The following is a 23,697-nucleotide window of genomic DNA, read 5'->3' as shown; positions in this document are numbered from 1 at the left end:
GGTCCCAAGGCATAGCTGGGCGGGGGGACCCTGTACTGAGTGGAGGGTGATTAAGCAGGTGTATGAACAGAGACTGTGATTGCAACCTAGCACATCCAGGGGGAAAGACTTCTGGTCCCTGGCTCAACGGCCGGGCAGCTGATGCCTCAGTGAAGCCCACAGTCAGCGAGCCCTCCGCACGGTCTTGGAGAGTCAGTCCCTGGCTGATAGGAGGGGACAACTACCAGAATCTGCAGAAAGCCACGATGCGAAAGGCAGACGGAAGCCATTTGGAATCGAAACACTGCAGGAAAAAGAAAGCAGCAAACAATACAAAACCACACCCACAGACAGAAAAGAGAAGACGCAGCCCCACAGGGAGAGCACTGCAAAAAGGGACATGAGGGAAGGGCTCTTCGATGCTGAAAGGAAAATGGTGTGAATTTTTAAAACCTAAACAAAAATAAAATGGTTGGAAAATAAGGCTGAGGAACATCTCATTGTTTAAAAAAGGAAGAGATGGAGAGATAGAAAACAGGAAAAAAGATGTAAGAAGGCCAGAGGCAGTGGCGCACGCCTGTAATCCCAGCCCTTTGGAAGGCTGAGGCAGGTGGATCACTTGAACCCTGGAGGCTGAAGCTTCAGTGAGCTATAATCGCACCAGTGCACTCCAGCCTGGGCCACACACTGAGACCCTGACTCAAAAGCAGCGACGGCCTGGTGCGGTGGCTCACGCCTGTAATCCTAGCAGTTCGGGAGGCCGAGGCGGGTGGATCACTTGAGGTCAGGAGTTCGAAATTAGCCTGGCCAACATGGCAAAAACCTGTCTCTACTAAAAGTATAAAAACATTAGCTGGGTGTGGTGGCGGGCACCTGTCATTCCAGGTGTAATTCCAGCTACTCGGGAGGCTGAGGCAGGAGAATCGCTTGAACCCGGGAGGCAGAGGTTGCAGTGAGCTGAGATTGCGACACTGCACTCCAGCCTGGGCAACAAGAGCAAAACTCCATCTCAAAAAACAGCAACAACAACAAACCCAGAAACTGATTCTCTCTCTTCAAGATAAAATCTCGAGGGGCGGCCCTGTCCTGCCACTTCCAGCTTCTGGGGGCTCCACGTTCCTTGGCCTGTGGCTGCACCACGCCAGCCTCTGCCTGTGTTTGCAGGTAGCCTCCTTCTCTTCTCACATGTCTCTTAGAAGGACACCTGTTATTGGATTTAGGGACCATCCAGGTAACCCAGGATGATCTCCTCTCAAGAACCTTTACTTAATTACATCTGCGAAGACTCTTTTCCCAGATAAGGTCACATTCGCAGGTTTGGGGATTAGCATATGGATTTACCTGTGGGGAGGGAAGCACTCAGTCCACTCCCCGGGGCAGACCAGGCACTGGATTCTGGAGGCGCTGCACTCACCTGCCTACTAAACATCCCAGAAGAAATGTGAGCGGTATTTGGAGTGTGGGGAGGGATCAAAGCTGGAGATAATCAGCACATGACTGGCACCTAGGGCTGCGAGGCTGGGGACTGACGCTCAAGTCCGGTGCCCAGAAGACAGCCTGAGCCGGGGGCATGCGACTCACTGGGCGACTCTCAGGGTGGGTGCTGGGGAGCTAAGCAAACATGGGGTCTCAGCAGGGGACAAGGTCGGCCTGACCCTACCGCAGCCCCAGGGCCAAATTTCACCTCAGGGTCGGTGCCACCTTGAGACAAGCACCGGCCTCTCGAATCTCCATGTTCACTGTGCTCTGTCCAAATTCTTGAGCCACAGAACCCATGAATGTGACAAATGGCTGTTTGGGGTAGATGTGTTATGCAGCCATAGTAACTGGAACAGCTTTTTTTTTTTTTTTTTTTCCTCTGATGAATCAGAAAGCCCTGCCTTACCATCTAGTTTCATAGTGAGAGCCTGGCTCAGATCCCACTTCGTAACTGGCCGTTTTTGTTCCTTTTGCCCACAGGAAAAAAGGCTCCAGGCCGCCCCTGCTCCTGACCAGATGAGGACCCTAGCAGGTCCACAGCGTCCCCTCCTCGGCCAGCTGTTTCTTTTTCTTTCTTTTTTTTTTTTGAGACAGAGTCTCGCTCTGTCGCCCAGGTTGGAGTGCAGTGGCGCGATCTGGGCTCACTGCAACCTCCGCCTCCCAGGTTCAAGCAATTCTGCCTCAGCCTCCCGAGTAGCTGGGATTACAGGCATGTGCCACCATGCCCGGCTAATTTTGTATTTTTAGTAGAGACGGGGTTTCACCATGTTGGGCCAGGCTGGTCTCAAATTCCTGACCTCAGGTGATCCACCCGTCTCAGCCTCCCAAAGTGCTGGGATTACAGATGTGAACCATCGCACCCAGCCAGCCCTGTTTCTCTCTGTGGTCTGGAACACGGGGGTGTTTATCTTGAGTGTGGCTATATGTTTTCAAAACTCTTTCCATTTTTGCTGAGTCAGAGACGGGTTGGGGGGGGCCGTGCCTCTAAGTGTAAACTTGCAATGTCTCCATGACCAGAAGGCTGCCCTCATGATGGGGACGGGAGGAGCCTGTGGTATTAGCGTAAGGATGGACAGATGAATGGCACAGAACTGAGAACCCAGAAATGAACCCCTCCATTTATGCTCAAACAATATTTAACACGATGCCAAGGCAATTCCATGAAGAAACAGGAGTCTTTCAACAATTGCTGGGACAACTGGAGATCCGCATGCAACAACCAACCAACCAAACCAACCAACCTTTGGCCCTTGCCTTATATCAATACCATACATGAAAATGAACTCAAGATGGATCACAGACCTGAACAGAAGAACTAAATCTGTACAATGTCTAAAAGAAAACATAGGAAAAACCTCTGTGATCTCAATTTAGGTAAAGAGATGTTAGACATGACACCGAAAGCACAGCCATAAAAGAAAAAAAATCGATAAACTGGACTTTAAAAAATTAAAACTTTTGCACTTCCAAAGACAATATTAAGGAAATATTGAAAGAATCCAAAGACTGGGAGATAATATTTGCATATCATACATCTGATAAAAGACTTCTATCCAGGCTATATAAAGTTTTGTTTTGTTTTGTTTTGTTTTTTTGAGACAGGGTCTCCCTCTGTCGCCCAGGCTGGCGTGCAGTGGCATGATCTGGGCTCACTACAACCTCTGCCTCCCAGGTTCAAGCGATTCTCCTGCCTCAGCCTCCTGAGTAGCTGGGATTACAGGTGCACACCACCATGCCCCCGCTAATTTTTGTATATTTAGTAGAGATGGCCTTTCACCATGTTGGCCAGGATGGTCTTGATCTCTTGACCTCGTGATCCGCCTGCCTTGGCCTCCCAAAGTGCTGGGATTACAGGCATGAGCCACCATGCCCGGCCTAAAGATATCTTATATCTCAATAATAGGACACTTCAATTTATCTTAAAAATGAGCAAAAGATTTGAACAGAAATTTCACCAAAGGGCCAGGCACGGTAACTCACACCTATAATCCCAGAGCTGCCCAGAGGGATCCCAGAGTGGGCTGAAGGGCACCACGCTGCTTTGGGAGGTTTTAGGCCCACGTTATAGCCCTGGCACTTAAAAGGAATTGTGGTCACTGCTGGGAGCTTAGCAAAAGCTATATTCCCAGTATTTTGGGAGGCTGAGGCAGGAGGATGGCTTAAGCCCAGGAGTTCAAGACCAACCCAGGCAAAAAAGCAAGACCCTGTCTCTATGAAAATAATAATAATAAAAGAAGCCAGGTGTGGTGGCTCACGTCCATAATCCCAGCACTTTGGGAGGCCAAGGTGGGCAAATCACTTGAGCCCAGGAGTTTGAGATCAGCCTGGGCAACATGGCGAAACCCCATCTTTACAAAAAAAAAATAGCCAGGTGTGGTGGCACGCGTCTGTAGTCCCAGTTACTCGGGGATGCTGAGGTTGGAGGATCCCTTGAGCCTGGAGATCCCTTGAGCCCAGGAGGTCGAGATTGTAGTGAGCCCTGTTTGTGCCACTGCACTCCAGCCTGAGCTACAAACTAAGACCTGTCTCAAAAAAAAAAAAAGAAAAATTTACCAAAGGAGATATCTACATGTCCCGTAAGCGCATGAAAAGGGTGCTCAGCTTCCTTAGTCTTTAAGAAAATGCAAATTAAAACTACAATGAGATCATAGTATATACCCACCAACATGGCGGTAATAGTAATAATAATCAGACAATACCAAATGTTGGCAAGAACAGAAAAACTAGAACCCGCATACATAGCTGGCAGGAATGTAAAATGGTATAACCTCTCTGGAAAAGCCTGGTAGTTTCTTAAATGAATAAACTAACTTATGACCCAGCAATTCCACTTCTAAGAATCTACCCAAGAAAAATGAAAATGCATGTTTTCACAGAAGGACTTGAACGATCAATATTCATAGCAGCCTCATGGGTGAAAACAGCCAAAAAGTGGAAGCAATCTGAATATCCAATAGATGAGTGGATACACTAAATGGGTGTATCCATACAATGGGACATTGTTTGACAATAAAAAGAACTGAAACACTGATACACGCCACCACATGGGCAAACCTCAAAAACATCAGGTGAAGTAAAAGAACGCAGATGCACGGGGCTGGATACGGATGTTCCTCGACTTATGATGGGAATATGTGCCCCACAAATCCATGGGGAATTGAAAACATTGCAGACTGAAAATGCTTTCAATACACCTGACCTCCTGGGCATCGTAGCTTAGCCTAGCCTACCCTACACATGCTCAGAACGATTACTGAGCACACTCATCTAACACAGAACCTATTTGATAATATAAGTGTTGAATTTCTCATGTCATTTACTGAATACTGTACTGAACATGAACACAGAATGGTGGTTTCTACTGAATGCATACAAGCCTTTGCACCATTGTAAAGTCAAAAAATCGTTACGTCAAAACCACGGGGAGTTGGGGACAGTCTATATTTATATGAAGTTTCCAGAAAAGGCAAATGTATAGGGACAGAAAGCTGACTGGTGACTGCCTGGGGCTGAGGGCAGGAGCAGAGATTAACTGCAGACCAGCACCCAGCAGTAGGGACAGGTGGGGGTATGTGGCCCAGCCCCATGTGTACTAACATCATCGAATCTGAATCGTATATTTACAACGAGTGCATTCTATGGCATGACAATTACACCTCAATAAAGCTGCACAACAGAACAGCTCATTGGCAGCTGAGGGCCGGGGGAGATTGTGAGCTGCAGCTTCAGTGGAGAAGGCCAGAAGCCAAAACCAGAGCCAAGTGAGGTAGCAAAGTAATTCATATCCCTGGGTAATGAAGAACTGGCCCCAATCTGCCCACCCACACGAGAGGCTGCTTCCCCATTCTGCTTTTCCTGCAAGCAAAGAAGTTTCCAGACCAAATAAGGCTGCAGCTTTTGCTATGCTCCCAGCAGTGACCACAATTCCTTTTAAGTGCCAGGGCTATAACGTGGGCCTAAAACCTCCCAAAGCAGCGTGGTGCCCTTCAGCCCACTCTGGGATCCCTCTGGGCAGCTCCAAACAAACCAAGGTAAACAGAGCAGGCCTGCCCTAGGCCCGCCCTTGGCCCGCCCTTGGCCTGCTCGGCACAGGGCGGGGGCGAGCTGTGTTGGGTGCAAGGAAGCCAGGCAGACCCACACTGGGGGACCTGCAACTTCCACCAGCAGCTGACCGGTGGGCCCTTGGGACCTGGGCACTCTTGCCTCTGTCTCTGGTAGGAAAGGCCATTTGCTGAAACCCTTCTATAGGCGGCACGTGCCGTCTCGTTCCTCTCCACTGCTGCTTTGCAAGATGACGAGGAGGAGGGCAACACATTTATTAGAAGCCAGGCGCCGTACCCAAGGCCTTGTGTGTTTGATCATTTCATCTTCACAGCTACCTTGAGACAGGTCTTGTTACTTCCCCATGTTACAGAGGAGGAAACTGAGGCCCCAAGGCATGCAGCACATCCCAAGTAAACTCAGGAGCAAAGCCCAGAGCTGGCAGGGGCTCCTGCCTGTGCCCACTGCCCTGCCCGGCACCCCCGGAAAGGAGCACATGGCGGGGCTACCTCAGGGGAGCCGCACGGGTGGAGGTGGGCAGTTCTCCTTAGAAGGGAGTCCTCTACTCCCTTCCACCCAGTTCCGGCCCGGGTGGGCTACAGCCTGCAGCTACTGTCAGCAAAACCACACTCCAGCTGGCCAGGGAGACGTTTGGCTTGGGAAACTTTTTTCCTTTTTTTGGGTTACCCTATCCAGGCCAAACTGTAGGGTACTTTTCAAACAACCAGCTACAAATATTTTCCTAACAAGGCCTCTCTGGGATGAGAAATGTAAACTTTTTATGTTGCAACCTTGGGTTCTGGCATTTTAACAATGCATCACCAAGGGCCGCGGTGGTCAGCGCTGAAGGGGAGAAGGCTCCATGCAGGAGGCTGGGGGGCACAGCCAGGGAGACGACGAACCCGGAGCCAGGTCCCGCAAGGACGTGATGATGCACTTCATGTCTTCCACTTAGCACAGCTGGCGCGGCAGCAACTGTTCCCGTCCTGCTTCACAGATGACAAACAGGCTCAGAGAGGAGAGGTGACTTGCTGAGGCCACACCTCAGTGGACAGTGGTGCTGGCTGGCATTCAGACTCAGGTCCCTCCGATTCCAGAAGCTTCCACCCCCCAACCGCCCGGCCCACCGCTGATGCTGGCTGCCTTCCTCTACTTCAAGCTCCTCCTGGTGGGACGGCCCACAGAAGAACACCTGGATAAAGGTACAGGGCTTGGATTCCAATCGTGCCTTCTCTAATGAGTGGGGCGACACTAATTCCATACTGCCTCCATGCTGGGAGGGGTATGCCCGATAAGATAAACAGATGTGGGCATGACTGGGTCAGCAAAGATTCTTTGGCAGCAAGTGACAAAAACCCAAGGCAGACTTCTTCAGCTAAAAAAGGGGATTTACTAGCTCAGGACACCAGGAAGAATGGGGTGGAGGTCAGGCATGGCTACATCCAGGTGCTCAAACAGTGTCATCAGGTCACTCTCCCACCCCCATTTTTGGGTCTGTTTCTCTTTGGCCTCCTTCTCTCCTGCAGACAGGCTACCTAGGAGGGAGGGAGTGTGGCTGTCGGCTGTCTCCCACCCAAGAGCCAACATCTTTCAGCATCCGTGTCAACCCCAGGGCAGGACTCTTATCAGCTGTTTGGATTCTGGGAAATTAGGGAGCTTAAGCAGGCACCCCCGCCCCCGCCCCTGCAGGAAGAACACCTGTCCCTGTGTGCTGTGTCAACCGGGAGATGCTTCCAATGGTGCCCTCATCCCCCAAGAGCATCATTACACAAATGCCTCCCACAGCCACGGGTCCTCAAAGAGCATGAGAACTGCAGCCTTCTGTGCACGGTGCTCAGCACTTATGGAAACAACCAGATTAACTCTGCCGCACTTGACACAAAATGCAGTAGAGTCCTGGTCCCCTTCCCAAACAATTCAGTCCAAAAGCCACTTGACGGGAACAGACAAGGAAGGCGTCTAGGACAGGGGGAGGAGGAGGGGCTCTAGTGGCCCAGGGTGGGGTGTCAGCCCAGGTAGGAGGGGAGAGTCACCCAGGACCAGCAAGAACACGGCAGTCAAAGCGTGCAGGCCTGGCCTGAGGACACACTAGCCGAATGCGCTGCGTAAATGGCCTCTGGGGGACAGCCACCCTAGGTGCAGGTCAGGGAAGCTCAACCTCACTCAGAACCATCGGGGACATAAAAGGACATGAATGGGATTTAAGGAGAGAGGAGCCTGCACCGGGAGAGTCTGCCACAGAGAGGTCAGAAGGAGAGGGGGCTTGAGAGACGCGGCGGGGAGGGCACAGCAGCTGAGCAGAACAGGCAAAGGGCACGCCCCTTAGACCCGCAGCAGACACACTGGGGCAGTGTGCAACGTTTTCATTTAATTTTTAAATAATTTATATCCCTCTGAAACAAAACCCTGAGGCTCAGGTACATCATCTGAGGTTCTCTTAAATAGAAGAGTTGGTACAGGGCACCAGAGAAGGCCGGGAGGCTCTGGATCGGTAAGTGCTGAAGATGCTGAGGCTGTGGGGCAGCTTTCCCGGGACAGCCACATGGGAGAGCCGGCTCACCTGGTCCCCACGGTGAGGCGCAACAAGGAGGGGATGGCACAGGCCAGGCGCCTTTATAAGCCAGAGAGAGGTGCACAGGCCAGAAAGAGGTGCCCTCTAGACTCACAGGAGCCCCGTGGTGAGGAGGAGGGGGAACACTGCAGTCACCAGCAAACAGCAGACAGAAGGAAAGTGGCCCCAGCATCTGGCCGCATGGGAACGTGCAAGCCAAACGCCACTCCCTGCTCCCTGCCTGAGCGCCATTCGCAGAGTCTTGTTTCCTGTTTCCTCTCAGCACCCTCATCCTAATGGGCTGAGCTGGCAAGTCCCAGACATTGGAGGAGTGACTTCAAGTTTGAGGCCCTGGATATTCTCCAGGGACGGGAACCTTCCCCAGGATCCAGAGGCTGGGATGTGGGTTTTGGCGGGGAGTGAGGGGAAGGGACGTGCATTTCCCGAGCCCCACCTGCACGAGCACTGTTGTCCCCCAGGTGCTTTCCTCCACATTGTGACATCGGAAAAGCTCATCCCTGGGGTCCAAAAACCCAACCTTCCCCCACAGGGCCCTCCACTCCTCCCCCATAGGCCCCTCCGCTCCTCTGTGGCCCTGGTGGAGGCGGAGCATGGTCTGGCGGCGCCCTGGGCTACCATGGAGAGAGCTCCGCGGGGCGTGCGAGGATGCGGCCAGTCACGTCCCCCTCTCCTTCCTCCGGCTGGTCCTCTGGTTGCTGAGCTCGCTCAGCTTCTTATCCAGCCTCCTCTGCAGCTGGGCCCTCTTGGCTGGGTCCAGGGATCTGTCCTTGGTCCCGCTGCCGGCATAGAGGACCCCTTCCCGGCTGATTCTCTGCCGGGCATGGGCGCGAGCCCTCTCACCGCAGCCATGGATCTGGGGAGGACACAAGAATCACTGCTGGGCTCACAGGGGCAAGGAGGCAGATCCTGCAGCTGTGCCCATCAAAGAGCTGGGGGGCCACAGGCACCCCAACAGAGAAGGCCACTCCTCCCGCCATGTCAGTCCTTCACCCTGCAGGCTGCCTGGCGGGAGAGTGGTGGGGTGGTCTGCACCCTGGTGTGGTGGGAGCCCCCGAGTGTGCACACAGGAAATGGCACCACCCTGACTGACCACACAGTCCCTGCGGCCACTTCCCACTGCCTCCCAGCCTCCGCCTACCTAATCCACACTGCAGCCAAGACCAGTGACATCACAGCCCTGCTGACACCCTAGAGGGTGCCCCACTACCTTCAGATCAGGCCTGACTCCTCCAGGCAGCTCGCCAGGACATGCCCAGCCTCGACTCTAGCCATCCTGCCTCACATTATACTCCCAACTCTCTGACTGGGCCCGGGGCTTTATGCATGTTCTAAGGGTGGATAGCCTGCCTGCCCACCCGCCATCGGCCCTGTCCTCCCCAGCCCAGCTCCCACCTTCTGTCCCACAGGTCTCAGCCTCAGTGTTACTTCCTCCAGAAAGCCCACCCTGACTGCTGCATCTGGGTGGGTGACCCTGCTGCCACCCTAGCCCTGGGTTTTCTTCCTCGGAGCACTCAACACCTGGTACCGTATGCTGGTCTCTTACTCAGATCCCCCACCAGGCCCAGCATCCTCCAGGGTAGAGACAAGGCTGGTTCAGACCTCAGCTTCCCACAGGCGCCCACACCTGGCCCAGGGGATTCTCATCAACCCCGGCTCAAGGAATGAATGACACAGCAGCCGGGCCATGGCCAGCTCAGATGACGGGCTGCAGGCTCTGCCTCCCACCTCCCCTATGCCAAACAGACCAGATTAGGCCACTGACAGAACCCAAGGACACTGGGACAAAATTCCCTCTGCCCAGAATTCCCACTAACGTGGCTGCAGCTCAGCAAATAAGGCATTTTGTTTGCTTGTGCCCTGATGTGCTGAAAACCGATCATGAGTCAGTGTCTGATTTCTGTTTCTGAAGGTATCTGGAGCTCGTAAGGAGCTAACTGTTCCAACTGGAACAAGTCTGCCCAGGGTCTGCTTCCTGGAGACGGAACCCACCACCCCTCCCCACTGTCTGATCGCAGGAGGGGAGGCCGACATACCTCGGGCAGGTGGTGGCTGAGGCAGTAGCGGTGGCTGCAGAGCTCGCAGAACTGGCCCAGGGTTGTGACGCCGGCTGTGCACTTGGCAAAGCCGCAGGTGTTATCAGCCTTAACGGCGGCAGAAACCAGGGCCTCAAAGTCCTCCTCCGTGGGCAGAGCTGTGGCCGGATGTCCTGGAGAAGACCCGCGTCACTCAGGCAAACGGAAAGACAACACCTGGCCCCTCATTTAAGGTTTTAAAATCAATTCATGGCTAAGCACGGTGGCTCACACCTGTAATCCCAGCATTTTGGGAGGCTGAGGTAGGAGGACTGCTTGAGGCCAGGAGTTCAAAACTAGCCTGGGCAACATAGTGACAGAGTGAGACCCCGTCTCTATTAATTCTAAAAAAAATTAAAAAGCAGCTCATGTGTCTTCCCTCTGCTACCCTGTCAGTGCCTTGGGGCAGGGGTGGCATCACTCCTGTCCTCTAGCACAAAGCGTGGCATACAGTAGCTGCTCAACAAATGTTTGGGGAGTGAATTCCTCTGGAGCCCCAGGCTCTGGGAGGCCCCTTTCAAAGCCACCCATGTGCTGGTGTAGCTTCGCTTCAGGAATTCAATGAATCAATGCAAGCTGGAACTCCTGCATGCTCTTGCTGAGGAAAATGGCGGTAGCAGGAGATCCCCAAGACCGACCAGGTCTACACACTCTGCCAGCATATGCCTGGGCAACTCCCACTGCATGCCTAGCCAGCTCCTGCGGGGTGGGCACAATGCAGGATGTGGCAAATGGGGCAGAGCCCACCCAGGGACTCCACATGGCCCACAGGCAAGAATGGTTTTGCGCTCAGCCAGCCCCTGTGGTTCTGAGCATTTTGCCCATGACAACTTCCAGGCAGAGTGCACCCTTTCGCTGTGCAAGACCTCCACCCTCCAGGGCCACATGTTGCATGGGACCCCGTGATCGCTCCGTTCCCGAGGGGCTCCAGGGAGCCGTCCATGTTTGCTCTTCCAGGCCCCTCCTGCTGCCGCAGACATGCTCTGAGTGCTGCCTACTTGCTGAGTTCCACACAGGCTCTGGGACAAGAAGGTGCCCGTGACCTGATCACCGACCTAGGGGAGCCCAGACGGAGCTGGGAGTGGCATGACTGAAAATAAAGCTAAAATGACACAGGCACGGCGCCACCAGGAGGAAGCCCTTCCTTCTGTTGATGGTGGCAGGTGGGCTCCAAGTGGGGCCAGCACCAGTGAGGGGACACTGCCCCATGTTCTTATTAGTTGACTTACCTTTGGCTTCTTTTTTCTTTTTCTTTTCTGGAAGTTTCTGCTGCCCTGAGGCCTGCTGCTCCTTGCTGGCGGGCTGCCTCTGCGCGTTTCTGACTCTCTGCAGTCTCTCCAGGTGCAGCGTCCTCAGATCAGGCTGGTCTGGGCCACGCTGCTCCCTCGGAGGCTGCTCCGTCTGCGCAGGGCTAGCGGGCACTGGCTGGAGAGGGGCTGGGCCACCGGTCCCTGCTGGGGGTCCCAGGGCTGCTCGGGGTCGCAGGGCCGGCGGGGCCCTCTTGCTCACAGTGATGAACCTCCTCTTCCCTTCCCCGGAACTGTCGTGCCTCAGCCCGTGCTCCTCGGCTATTTGGTGGACCCGCAGCCTGTCGTGGGAATTGAGGGAAGGAGGAAACTCCAACTGCATCTTCTTGCTGGCCATGAACTCCACTATCATGGCCCGGAAGTGGTCCACGCCATCTTGGCTCTCCACTCCCTCTGGGCTGCCTCCGTTGAGGCTGGGCTGAGATGGGGCTTCAGAGGCCAGAGACTTCCCAGCCGGCTTCTTCCGGCCCTGTCTGGCAGGTGCTGTGGCCTCCTGGCCTCCCTCCTGCCGCTGGCTTCCGGTCCTGGTGGACGTAGCAGGTCCCTGGGGCTTGGTGGCAGCGTGGCTGGAACCCTGGGAGCTCTCATGGGAATAGTTTTCTGGGACAATATCGTCAAGATACTCAAAGGCCGTGCGTACTTCCCCATGCTGTGTGAAATACTCCACCAGGGTCTTCAAAAATGCATGGTTGTTGACAGTACGGGAGTCACAGATGACCGCCACGTGGCGTCGGGCACGGGTGACAGCCACGTTGATCCTCCGGTCCTCAGCAAGAAAACCAACTTCACCTACAAAAGGCCAGAGGGGAGTGAGAAGCAGGTTTCAGACTAAGAAACACAGTCAGGCTCCTATGCCCTTATCAGTAACCACCACCAAAAGTGTGGTCCCCTGTGCGTGGTCCACCATCCACACGGCTGCCCGGCCACGTGTGGCACCGTGATGCCACACCTGCCCTGGCATCTGGCTGCCACGGCTGACTGAGTGGGGCTCTGGGGAACCCAACTGGGTTCTGTCACTCCTTTCCTTCTAAGCCCAGCCTCAGGGGCCGCCTGGGGTGTGGCTGCAGCTGGCACCAGGGAGAAAGCACAAGAAACCTTCCAGGACCTTCCCTTCTTTCCCCCATAGCTTCTAGCCAGGCCTCATCTGCCTTCTGCCTTCTGAGAATGTCTCACAAAGCCCGTTCACTAAACCTGCTTCTGGGAACAACTCTCATCCCAAATGGGAAAGCCCACACACCACAGCAGCACAGAAACCACAGCCACGACCACCACACCCCGCGGCTCCGTGCATGGAGGCTAAAGGCCAGCTCTGGGCTGCAGGGGGCTCCACCTCCTCGGCAGGGTGTCCTGATCATTCCCAGCCCACCCTGCACCCCCAGCTGCCACCCCAGCCACCTGCTCCCTGACAGCACACTCATGCCTCTGAGCCTCCGCAGACTCTCCTGCCTGTGCTTTGCCTGACGTGAACTTACTAAGGACAGAAGCTGCACCATGAGCACACTGCCAGAAACCAGTGTGGCACCCAGCAGACACCCAATATGCCCCTCAATCAATAAATTCACTTCTGTGCTGTCCCCAAAGGACTCTGGCGAGGGCTCCGTACCTTTCCTGTTGGATCTGACGAAGGACAGTATCACGGCCTCCTTCTCTCGGCCTTGGAAGCCATCGACAGACTTGATTTCAAGCTCGGGGTGCCTGTGCACAAGGCTCTGTCTGAGCAGGTCCACCTGAAACACCAGCCGGGCTGTGGTTTCCTCACCCCCCATGCCAGCGCAGCAAGACCCTGCCCTTCAGCTCAGCAGAGGGCCTCACGCTGCGAAACAGCCAGGACCTGGGAAGCGGAGCCTGCAGGAGCCCCATGGGGAAAGGCTTCCCGTCCGCCCTCCTCACGGGCACGCATGCACGCCAACACCACACCCTGTCCCTGGCATTTGATCATTTCTTTTGGCTTATGACAGCCGCCAGCCTCAGACAGCCCTATGTGTGATGCCTGCACACCAGGAAGGTATGATGGCCACTTCCACAGATCCTCCCCATACTCCAGAAGGTACATTTTTCCTACCAAATGAGATACGCATGGGAACACGACCTGAGCCAGACCAGCAAGGCTCAAGGCTGAGGCTCCTGTGGGAAATGCCAGAAAAGGACAGGCTGTTCCGCCAGGGCTGCCTGTGGAAGGACTGTGTCAGCCTGAGGCTGCTGGGGTCACCCGGCAAATCTGGCCAGAACACAAGCCAGTGCAGAAGGCTGGGGCACCGGGCAGGGCAGGCGGGGCAGGGCAGGCGGGGCAGGGCGGGGCAGGGCGGGGCAAGGTGGGGCGGGCAGACGAACACGCAGAGGGGCCCCTGACGACATCATGTGGGCCCTGGATCCAGTCACAATAAGGTCAGCCCTACCCCTGAACTTTTCGGTCACCACAGCCAACAAATCACCCTTTTTCTTTCACCCTCTAGGTTGTGTGAGCCCCAGCTGCTCTGTAGAGGGACAAAAGGAAACCCTCATACCTGGAGGTTGTATGGCGAGACCACGGCAATGTCACGGGCTGGAACACCAGCGTCCACCAGAGCCTGGATGTGCAAACTGACGAGGCGGACTTCGCCTGGAGGGAAAGAAAGAACAGGTGAGCAGCACAAGGTCGCCCCAAGCGGGCATCCACCACCAACACATGTTTCGGGCACGTTTCTGTCTATCATGGCCAGCTGATCCTCCACTCAGGTGGCTTCCTGGGAGCTAATCATCTGTGTCCCAGGGCCCCAGGGCCCCAGGACCAGCCATGCCCAACTAACTTGAATTTCACATCAGCAATGAAGGCCTTTTGACTCCTATGGCCGTGCATCCTGTTCAATGTGGAACTGGGGAGATGGTGGTGTCAGCTGAGCAATGACAGTTCCCATCACCAGACCAGCCAGGCAGAGCTGGGCCACCATTCAGGAGAAGGCCGTAAAATGCTGCCAGGCCCATCTCACCCAGGAGCGGGCTGCTCACCCTGGAGAAAATGATGCTGCTCAGCCTCTTGCAGTGTGGGGCTCCGTTTTTTCACGGCCATCAACAACTGCTCTCAGCTCCTCCCGGAATTAGGCAATTTAAGTGCCTTTTATTTTTAAAGAGCTGGAGGTATGTTTAAACAAAAAAGCTGGCCATCTGCAAGCAAGCTCACCAGGGTTCCCTTTCGACTGTTCGTCCTCCTCCTCCAGCTCAAACAGCCCGCAGCCGGCGGTGTCCACCAGGAGCAGGGGCACACCCGTCTCTTCTGTGGCAGCCACACCTGGGAGGTCCCTGGCACACAGGCAGAGAGGGAGTACATCAGGGGGGCCACAGTGCAGCACTGAGGCCCCACCCAACAGAACCGACCCCTCCCATGAGGAAAAGGCTTAGGTAGGGGAGGACAATGAGCACATCAGGACATCAGATGGGAGGGAGTGGGCCTGACCCAGCTCTCCAGGGCAAGGCCACCCTCTCTTCCAAAAAGCTAGCCTCAGAGTCGACTTTCATGCAGAAAGCTTCACTTTAGCTTGCTGCGTAGAAACAGGTGACGCAGAGGATTAGCCAGGGCAGAAGGATGGGGCGGCGGGTGGGGCCGAGCTACTCACCTCAGGAGGTGCCCTGCCACGGAAGAGTGGGCTGTGAGCTGCCCAAGGTACATGGTGTCCGAGGCCCAGCGCATGATAGCCTGGTGCATGCGGTACTGCACCGTCAGTGTCCGCACCACCCTCGCGCCGTACTCCTCAGCCAGGCGTTCCATCAGGCTGAGCGACAGCCCTGCCAGCGCAGCCCTGCGCCCAGGAGGGAGAAAGGGGGAAGGCAGGCCTGAGCCCCAGAGTCCAGGTGTGAACCACAGCAAGTGAGGAGGACAGGCCCCAAACCTCAGGACCCAACTCTCCCCTGGATTCTGACCCAGAAGTCACCAAGGGGTGGGTTTGGCTGAATCACAGCCCCAAAGGCACCTACATCCAATCGCCAAGGCCCGTGAATGTTCCCTTACAGGACAACAGGGACGCTGCAGCTGAGATGAAGTTAAGGATCCTGGGATGGGGAGGCGACCCTGGATGACCCAGGTGATAACCCAAGGGTCTTATAAGGGGGCATACGAGGGTCAGTCAGAGAAGGTCACCGAGGGGAGAGATTTGAAGACGTAACACGGCTGGCTTCATAGACAGAGGAAAGGGCGACAAGTCAAGCAATGGCCTCTAGGAGCCGGAAAAGACTAGGAGATGGGTTTTCCCCTGGACCCTCCAGAAGAAGCAACCCCACCCACACCTTCATTTTAAGCCGGTGAGTCTGATTTTGGACATCTGACCCCCAGATTGTCGTTTCTGGAGGTCAGAAAATCTGTTGTTGTCAGCCACTAAGCTTGTGGTCATTTGTCACAGCCATAACAGGGAACGAACACACTCCAACATGCTCCAACTGTGAGCAGTCAAGTCCACTCCCACCAAGAACGGCTGCAGCGGCTGAGCACTGCCCAGGTGTCAGGCACTGCTGGGTGCGCCAGATGTGGATTAACTCCCTTCATCCTTATAACAACCTCATGAGGTGGCTACTGTTATGACTCCCATGTTACATGTAAGAAGGGTGAGACAGAGGAGGCTGCCAGCCCACAGCTGCCTGGGTGAGCTGCAGAGCCTGGACCTGCCCGGGCCACCTGGTGCCAGAGCCCACCCTCTGCACCACTACGGCTCACCAACCCCACCAAAACCCTGGGGCAGTACCCAGCTCCACTTCAGAGACCTTCCCTCTGGAAACTTACCAGACCTCTGTGATTAACGTATTTTTAATTCCAACAAAGTGAGGACAGGACACAATGATCAGTACCAATTGCAAACCCAAAACACTCAGCGCCAACGTCCTCCCCCAAAAACCATCCTACTCTCTGCAGGGAACGCCACCCAACGTCTTTCCCCGAAACCATCCTACTCTCTCCAGGGAACGCCACCCAACGTCTTCCCCCGAAACCATCCTACTCTCTCCAGGGAACGCCACCCAATGTTTTCCCCAAAACCATCCTACTGTCTCCAGGGAATGCCACCCAATGTTTTCCCTGAAACCATCCTACTCTCTCCAGGGAACGCCACCCAACGTCTTCCCCCAAAACCATCCTACTCTCTCCAGGGAACGCCACCCAACGTCTTCCCCCAAAACCCTCCTACTCTCTGCAGGGAACGCCACCCAACGTCTTCCCCCGAAACCATCCTACTCCCTCCTACACAACAGGGTCCCTGCTCAAGGGCACAGTTCCAAACTTCCCCCACCCAAAGGCTTTCCCGAGGATGAAGACCTCCTTTAAGGACATCTCGAGAACCTCTCCCTGGAAGAAGCCACTGAATAAGCGTCCTCCCACGCCTGTCCTCCCTGCTCCCAGGGAGGTTCTGATGGCAGTGGCTGCTGCCATCATGCCGGCTGCAGCAGGGAACCCTGGCTGTGGCTGCACACTCCATGAAGCCAGTGGGAGCCCCGCCCCTTCTGAGGTGGAGTGGCCGCTGCAGCCCAGACACAGGGTCACAGCTACAGACCCAGGCCTCCTGCTCCAGGAGGGCGGGGCTACAGCCGCCCAAACTGCAGCTGTGGATCTGCGTCTCCCGGTGCTCTTAGGGGAGCCGGGAACAGGTAGGATTTGCCTTTCCGCGTGCAGCTGCAGCCGCCAGACCTGTGGCTGCAGACCTGGGCTTCCTGCTCCACGAAGCAGGCAGGAGCCGGGAACAAGCAGGAGCCTGGCCTCTTCTGAGGTGGTGGGGTGGGAGCTCTTGGGTGCAGCTGTAGCTGCCCTCCCACTCTGCAGCCTGCACCCTCAGGCGCCCCAGGAAGGACAACCCCCCCACCGTCCCTGCAGGGTCATGGGTGTCTGCTTCCACTGCCTGGCCTCTCTCAGCTCCCAGCACCCACTCGGATCTCAGAGTGGGATTGGAGCCAAGCCCCGGGGCCATGAATGGCAGCAGGAGGCAGACAGAGTCCTGAGTGGAAGGGGACGGTGGAAGGCCAGGGAGGGCCTGAAGGCTGGCGGCTGGGCTGCCAGTCCTGTGGAACAGAGTGAGGACTCATGGTACCTATTCCAGGCCCGCCCATGGCCACCCATGGACCAATTGGCACATCCTTCCTTGCCTCTTGAGGTCCATAAAAGCCCTGGGCTCAGTCAGAGAAGGCGAGAGGACAGCCAGAGGACGGAGAGGGCAGAGAGGAGCTATGCTCTCTGCTGAGAGCTTCAGAGACCTGCAGAGATGTCCGAGTGACTTGCCTGCAGAGAGGAGCCACCCTCTCCAGGGCCTCCTCTGCTGACAGCTGAACACTCAACGGATGACCTGCCTACAGAGAGGAGCTACCCACTACTCTGAGCTGTTCTAACACTAAATAAAACTGTTCTTCACCCTTCACTAATCTGCGTACCTCATTCTTCCTAGATGCAGGACAAGAACTGGGGAAAAGGTGCTGCGGCCGCAGAGGTTTCCAGCCAGAAAAATCGACACCCCAGAGATCCCGTAACATTTCCACTCTAGATCCCCATGTGTCTCCCACCAGGACGATCTTTCAGAGCACCTTTCCCCAGCACTCCCCTTTCTTCCACCATCTTTATTTCCAACATCTTCCTCCCAAAGCTCACTCTCAATTACTATTTTTGACACCTCTCTCTACATACCCCCCAACTCCTGGGCTGCCCATGCCCCTGTGATGAGATTCTACTCGACAGGATTTCTTGCACATCTTCTTCCGGTCCTCGGAAAACAACGAAAGTTCCGAGTTCACAGCTTCTACACACCCACAGTGAAACAGAGAAGTGTTTCAAAAGGCAACCGAAATCAGAATAAATCAATCTTCCCCCGGTGGAAGTGAGGGCCAGGATGCAGGAGTCTCAGAAGCATTTCATTCCTCAGGGACAACTTTCTGAACAGGGACTTGTTCATAAGACAGCCCATGTGCCAGGCCCTGTTCACAGGCCTCGTCTAAGGGCAGTCAAGGGATACCATGCAGAGGGTTCATCTGGAGAGAGGGCACACCCGCCACACCCAGGCAGAAGTGGTCCAGGCAGAGGGGCCAGCGAGGCCTGTGTGGCTGGAGCAGTGAGTGCTGGGTAGTATGGGCAGAGGTGAGAGGGGGGCTGGGGGGGCGGGCAGCACTTTCTCCACCAAGACAGCCTGGGCCAGGCCACCGCATCAGGGCTCCAGTGTCTCCACCAGGACAGCCTGGGCCAGGCCACCGCATCAGGGCTCCAGTGTCTCCACCAGGACAGCCCGGGCCAGGCCACTGCATCAGGGCTCCGGTGTCTCCGCACGGCAGAACCATGGTTTGCTGAGTCTCTGCCCAGTGCCCTCCATCCAGGGATGTGTCTACAGATTGAAGACTAAAGAACCCACATCCACCCAGAGGCCAGTTAGCCCAGCCCACGGCTCTCACGGCACTCTACCATCAAACCTGCCTGGTTCATGAGGGGATATTCAACTCAACAAGCAGGGACGGAGCACCAGAAACGTGCCAGGCCCTGTGTCCAGTTCTGAGGCTACAAAGATGAAGGTGATGTGACCCCACCCTCGGGGAGTACATGATCTCACAGATGTGACGTCGAGATGAATGAATGCTGTAAGACGGGGTAGGAGCTGTGCCGAGAAACTGAGGAGGCACCGCAGGGGCTCTTGGTGAGCCTGGGGCTTCTGGCTGAGCGTGGAAGGACCGCAGGAGGGCGGGGGCAGAGAAGGGCATGTGAGGCAAAGGGGTCTTACTTGTGAGAGACTGTGGTGGGGGGCAGCTGCTTGTGATCGCCCGCCAGGATGCACTTTCTGGCCTTCAGCAGGGGGATCCAGCAGCTCGCCTCGAGGGCCTGGGCACACTCATCAATGACCACCACGTCGAAGTGGCTCTCGGGCAGCAACTTCAGGGGGCCATCGGCAGACGCACCTGGTGGAAACAGGGAGCCGGGAGTCTCCAGGGGCACAGCTGCTTCCTAACAGCGCAGCCACACCGGAGGAGACACCACCAAGCCGGGGTTTCATCAAGGCTTGCATTGCAACTGTGTGGGATAAATTTGTATCTTGTAATAAAAACTTGGCCAAGACATTTTAAAACTCATGGTTCCAGCTCACCTGTGTCTTAAGCAGTGGGTACTCTGGCCACAGGCCCCTCTGACCTTCAATCGGCAAAATTAATCACCCCTTCGGGGCTGTGACCCCAAGCCCAAGGGATGCTGTCTGAGTTCTAAATATTGTAACTCAATTATTTTCTAAATTTAGAACCTAATTCTTTTCTAAGGTGACTTTCTTGGACATACAGAACAATCAACTGCTGGGCACTCACCCAGAAAAAAGCCTCCATGTATTTGGCAACACAAACCCACTGCAGCAGCTTTTCCTTCCTGGGACACAGAGCAGCAGAGTGCAGCGTTCAGGCTGTGAGCAAGACTCAGGCCCCACGCTGTCTCCAGCCAACAGTGTGGGGCCTCAGGCAAGCCTCCCACCCCCAAGCCTGTTTCCTCACCCACAAACATGGACAATGACTGCATGTCATGCGATTGCACCACAAAGGGAGATAACATATACAGAGTGCCCGGCACGAGAAGGCGGGTTTCCATAAATGTGATCAATGTTAGTTCCCACCCTTTCTGCCTTTCATCTGAGTGAATTATGCTAATGATATGTACATAATGCCATGATGAAGACATACTGAGAAATTTCTCAAGATTGACTCTTCAGAGATGGCTAGAAAAAGCACCCACAGAGGAGACAGAACTTGGCTGGGCTTTGGATAATTAAGAGACATGTTTAGGTCACAGATGTGACTTCACAGTACAGAGAGAAACCAGACTTCGTGATGGAAAGGCACTTTCAGGAACTCACTCTACTTTTCCAACAACCAGCAGGGAACAGAAAGGCCACAAAGGCCACAAGCTGACCTTGTGGGGCTCAGGGGATACCTCCTGATTTCCAGCAAGTGCTGTCCTTGAAGCCAGAGAAGGATGTCAGCAAAGAGACTCTCACAAGCTCTGAGAATTCTCTCCTCCACGAAAGCAACAAGACATCGGCAAATGGTCAGAATCAACTTTCTCAGAACTCTGGAAACTCGCCAAAGGCTGCAGCAATCAGGGAAGTGTTCATTCCAGAAAAGCATCTGAATCCCCGTCAGCACGGGAGCTCGGTGGCACTGAAACCTGCCCTATTCCCAGCCATCCCTATGGCAGCCTTGAAACCCTCAGCCTGAAGTCAGGGTGAAAACCAGCACCTGCCAGCCCCGGGGGGTGCAGAACAGGGTTGGCATTCCTGAAGAGCCCCACTCCAGAAACTGTGCTTATCTCATCTGTCTGGGAATCCTCTGGTAGACCACACTCAAAAGACTTTATCTGAGCTCATGTAATACAAACAGCCTTTTCTCTGGTGGTGTTTGTCAAAAACAATCAGAGGTAACTGTTGAACATCACAGTTTTCTAAGACAGAGAATAATGGTCAGAGCAAATGATAGGATAACCAAAGTTTTAAGCTGGGGAATGAGATATCCTCAGGGGGCTTTGAAAAGCTCCAACATATTCCTGGGAATCTAGAAGGCCACACACATGTACAGGGCTCAGGAAAGACCTCGGGAGGCCCTCAGCTCTCACCTGTGGCTCAGCTCAACACACCACACAAACGGGAAGTGAAAGCTGAGAGTCACAAACAGCCTGGCTCTGTGTTGGAGGTGTGCCCAAGCACACACACAGAGCCACTCAGCAAAGACTGGGGCATTTATGGCTCCAGGAGTTCAGGGGGATTTCTGTCTAATCACTAGCTGGCCACTAAGTTGTATTAGACTTCAGTGGCCACGCAAGACAAAAAATACAGATTTTACAGAATTAGTCCAAAAAAGTCACTAAACAAACAACAAGTGGCAACAACAACAAACCCCGGGGTGGGAAGAGAACCTGACTTCCAGAGTTGCCACATTCTATTATTTAAAATCATCCATTTTCAACAAAAAACTACAAGGCACGTAGAGAGTCATGAAAATATGGCCAATATTCAGGGGAAAAAAGGCAATCAACAGATACTTGAGGCCAGGAGCGGTGGCTTACACCTGTAATCCCAACACTTTGGGAGGCCAAGGTTGGTAGATCACCTGAGTCAGGAGTTCGAGATGGTGGACGCCTGTAATCCTGGCTACTCAGGAGGCTAAGGCAGGAGAATCGCTTGAACCTAGGAGATGGAGGTTGCAGCAGGCCGAGATCACGCTATGGCACGTCAGCCTGAGCAATAGAGCGAGACTCCATCTCCAAAAAATCAAATAAATAAATAAATAAACTGGATACTAGAGAAAGCCCAGATGCTGATCTTACTAGACAAAGACTTGAAATATCAGCGATTCTAAGTATGTTCAAACAGCAAAAGGGAAACAAGTCTAAAGAAATAAAGTATGAGAATAATGTCTCACCAAATAAGAGAATATCAATAAAGAGACAGGAATAATTTTTTAAAAAGTACCACACAGAGGCTGGCATGGTGGTTCATGCCTGTAATCCCAGCACTTTGGGAGGCCGAGGCAGGCAGATCATGAAGTCAAGAGATAGAGACCATCCTGGCTAACATGGTAAAACCCAGTCTCTACTAAAAATACAAAAATTAGCTGGGCGTGGTGGCAGACGCCTGTAGACCCAGCTACTCAGGAGGCTGAGGCAGGAGAATTGCTTGAACCTGGGAGGCAGAGGTCACGGTGGGCCGAGATCACACCACTGCACTCCAGTCTGGCGACAGAGCGAGACTCCGTCTTAAAAAAAAAAAAAAAAGCACCACACAAAAATTCTGGAGTTGAAAAGTACAATAACTGAAATTCACTAGAAGGATTCAACAGGAGAGAATGATCAGCAAACTTGAAGAGAGGTCCATTGAGAAGATCCAGCCTGAAGATCAGAAAGAAAAAAATGGAGGAAAATGAACAGAGCTTCAGAGATCTGTGGGGCATTATCAAGTGAATCAACTGATTCATAATGGGAGTTGTAGATGGAGACGAGAGTAGAATAAGGGCAGAAAGAATACCTGAAAAAATAATGGCTGAAAACTCCCCAAATTTGATGAAGAACATGAATCTAAACATCCAAGAAGCTCCACAAACTCCATGTAATTTACTCACAGAGATCCACACCTAACACATGATAATCACACACTCAAAAGACAAAAGATGACACTTGAAAGCAGCAATAGAGTAGCAACTTGTCACATATAAGGAGCCCTCAATGAGATCAATAGCTGCTTTCCCATCAGAAAGTATGCAGGCAGTGGAATGACACGTCCAAAGGGCTGAAAGACTGTCAACCAAGAATTCTATACCCAGCAACACTATCCTTCAAAAAATGAAGGAGAAACTAAGATATGCCCAGATAAAGATGAGCTTAGAGAATCTGTCACAGCAAACCTGCCCTTCAAGAAATACCAAAGGGAGTCCTTTGGAGAGAGTAACTCAAATCTACATGAAGAAATAAAGGCAACTACATGAGTAGATATAAAAGACCCCATAAATGTATTTTCTGCTTGTGACTCTTTTTTTCTCCTGTCTGATTTAAAACACAACTGGATAAAGCAATAACTACAAAGCCAATTAGAATCTAGCCAGGTGTGGTGGCTCACTCCTGTAATCCTAGCACTTTGGGAGGCCAAGGTGGGCAGATCATTTGAGGTCAGAAGTTTGAGACCAGCCTGGCCAACATGGTGAAATCCAGTCTCTACAAAAAATACAAAAAAAATTAGCTGGGCCTGGTGGCATGCGCCTGCAATCCCAGCTACTCAGGAGGCTGAGGCACAAGAATCACTTGAACCCGGGAGGAGGAGGCTGCAGTGAATCAAGATTGTGCCACTGCACTCCAGCCTGGGCAACAAAGTGAGATGCTGTCTCAAAAAAAAAAAAAAAAAAAAAAAAAAAAAGAACCTCGACTCTGTTCCTTAGAGCAGCCCACCAGCTGAGAGGTTGTGGCAAACAGACTCTAAGGCAGGGATGTGCAATCTTTTGGCTTCCCAGGGCCATATTAAAAGAAGAAGAATTGTCTTGGGCCACACATAAAATATGCTAACATTAACAATAGCTGATGAGCTTTAAAAAAAAATCACACAGACAAAAATCTCATAATGTTTTAAGAAAGTTTATAAATTTGTGTTGGGCCACATTCGAAGTATCCTGGGCTACATGTGGCCTGCAGGCCTTCAGTTAGACAAGCTTGCTTTAAGGTATGCCCCAGGATCCTGGCCACTGGTATTCACATCTTGCATAATCCCTTCCCCTCGAGTGTGGGTGGGGCCTGAGACTTGCTTCT

The 23,697-nt window shown here is 53.7% G+C and overlaps 1 protein-coding gene and 1 long non-coding RNA gene across 5 annotated transcripts in view; one reads left to right on the top strand and one right to left on the bottom strand.

Annotated features, from left to right (window-relative positions):
* The first annotated feature begins 5,567 nt into the window (after nucleotides 1-5,567).
* LOC134807357 (uncharacterized) lies at nucleotides 5,568-17,815 on the top strand. 3 transcript variants are annotated; one of them, XR_010147581.1, is made up of 6 exons: nucleotides 5,568-5,672; nucleotides 6,455-6,701; nucleotides 9,478-9,592; nucleotides 9,981-10,337; nucleotides 11,101-13,455; nucleotides 13,904-17,815. It is a non-coding gene; the product is annotated as an uncharacterized LOC134807357 (long non-coding RNA). The 3 variants fall into 3 exon arrangements; XR_010147580.1 differs by lacking the exon at nucleotides 5,568-5,672 and having other exon boundaries at nucleotides 6,622-6,701; nucleotides 13,032-13,455; XR_010147579.1 differs by lacking the exons at nucleotides 5,568-5,672; nucleotides 9,478-9,592 and having other exon boundaries at nucleotides 6,614-6,701.
* Nucleotides 6,257-23,697, bottom strand: part of IGHMBP2 (immunoglobulin mu DNA binding protein 2) — a 39,036-nt gene continuing 21,595 nt past the window's right edge. The window contains exons 8-15 of one of the 2 annotated variants that reach the window (XM_054662474.2): nucleotides 19,157-19,331; nucleotides 15,041-15,223; nucleotides 14,608-14,726; nucleotides 13,955-14,049; nucleotides 13,054-13,177; nucleotides 11,373-12,239; nucleotides 10,105-10,277; nucleotides 6,257-6,691 (exon numbers count right to left, since the gene is read on the bottom strand). In XM_054662474.2, coding sequence (XP_054518449.2) covers nucleotides 6,491-6,691; nucleotides 10,105-10,277; nucleotides 11,373-12,239; nucleotides 13,054-13,177; nucleotides 13,955-14,049; nucleotides 14,608-14,726; nucleotides 15,041-15,223; nucleotides 19,157-19,331 — 1,937 coding nt within the window. In that variant the 3' untranslated portion in view covers nucleotides 6,257-6,490. Of the gene's footprint in view, nucleotides 6,692-7,847; nucleotides 8,925-10,104; nucleotides 10,278-11,372; nucleotides 12,240-13,053; nucleotides 13,178-13,954; nucleotides 14,050-14,607; nucleotides 14,727-15,040; nucleotides 15,224-19,156; nucleotides 19,332-23,697 lie in introns of those variants that run through there. The other variant, XM_508608.9, reaches the window with a different exon arrangement.

This window comes from Pan troglodytes, chromosome 9 (genome assembly GCF_028858775.2).
Source record: "Pan troglodytes isolate AG18354 chromosome 9, NHGRI_mPanTro3-v2.0_pri, whole genome shotgun sequence".
In the NCBI taxonomy this organism is placed as follows: Eukaryota; Metazoa; Chordata; class Mammalia; order Primates; family Hominidae; genus Pan; species Pan troglodytes.
Note: the sequence above shows the minus strand (reverse complement) of the source record. Positions and strands in the feature narration are given on the sequence as shown.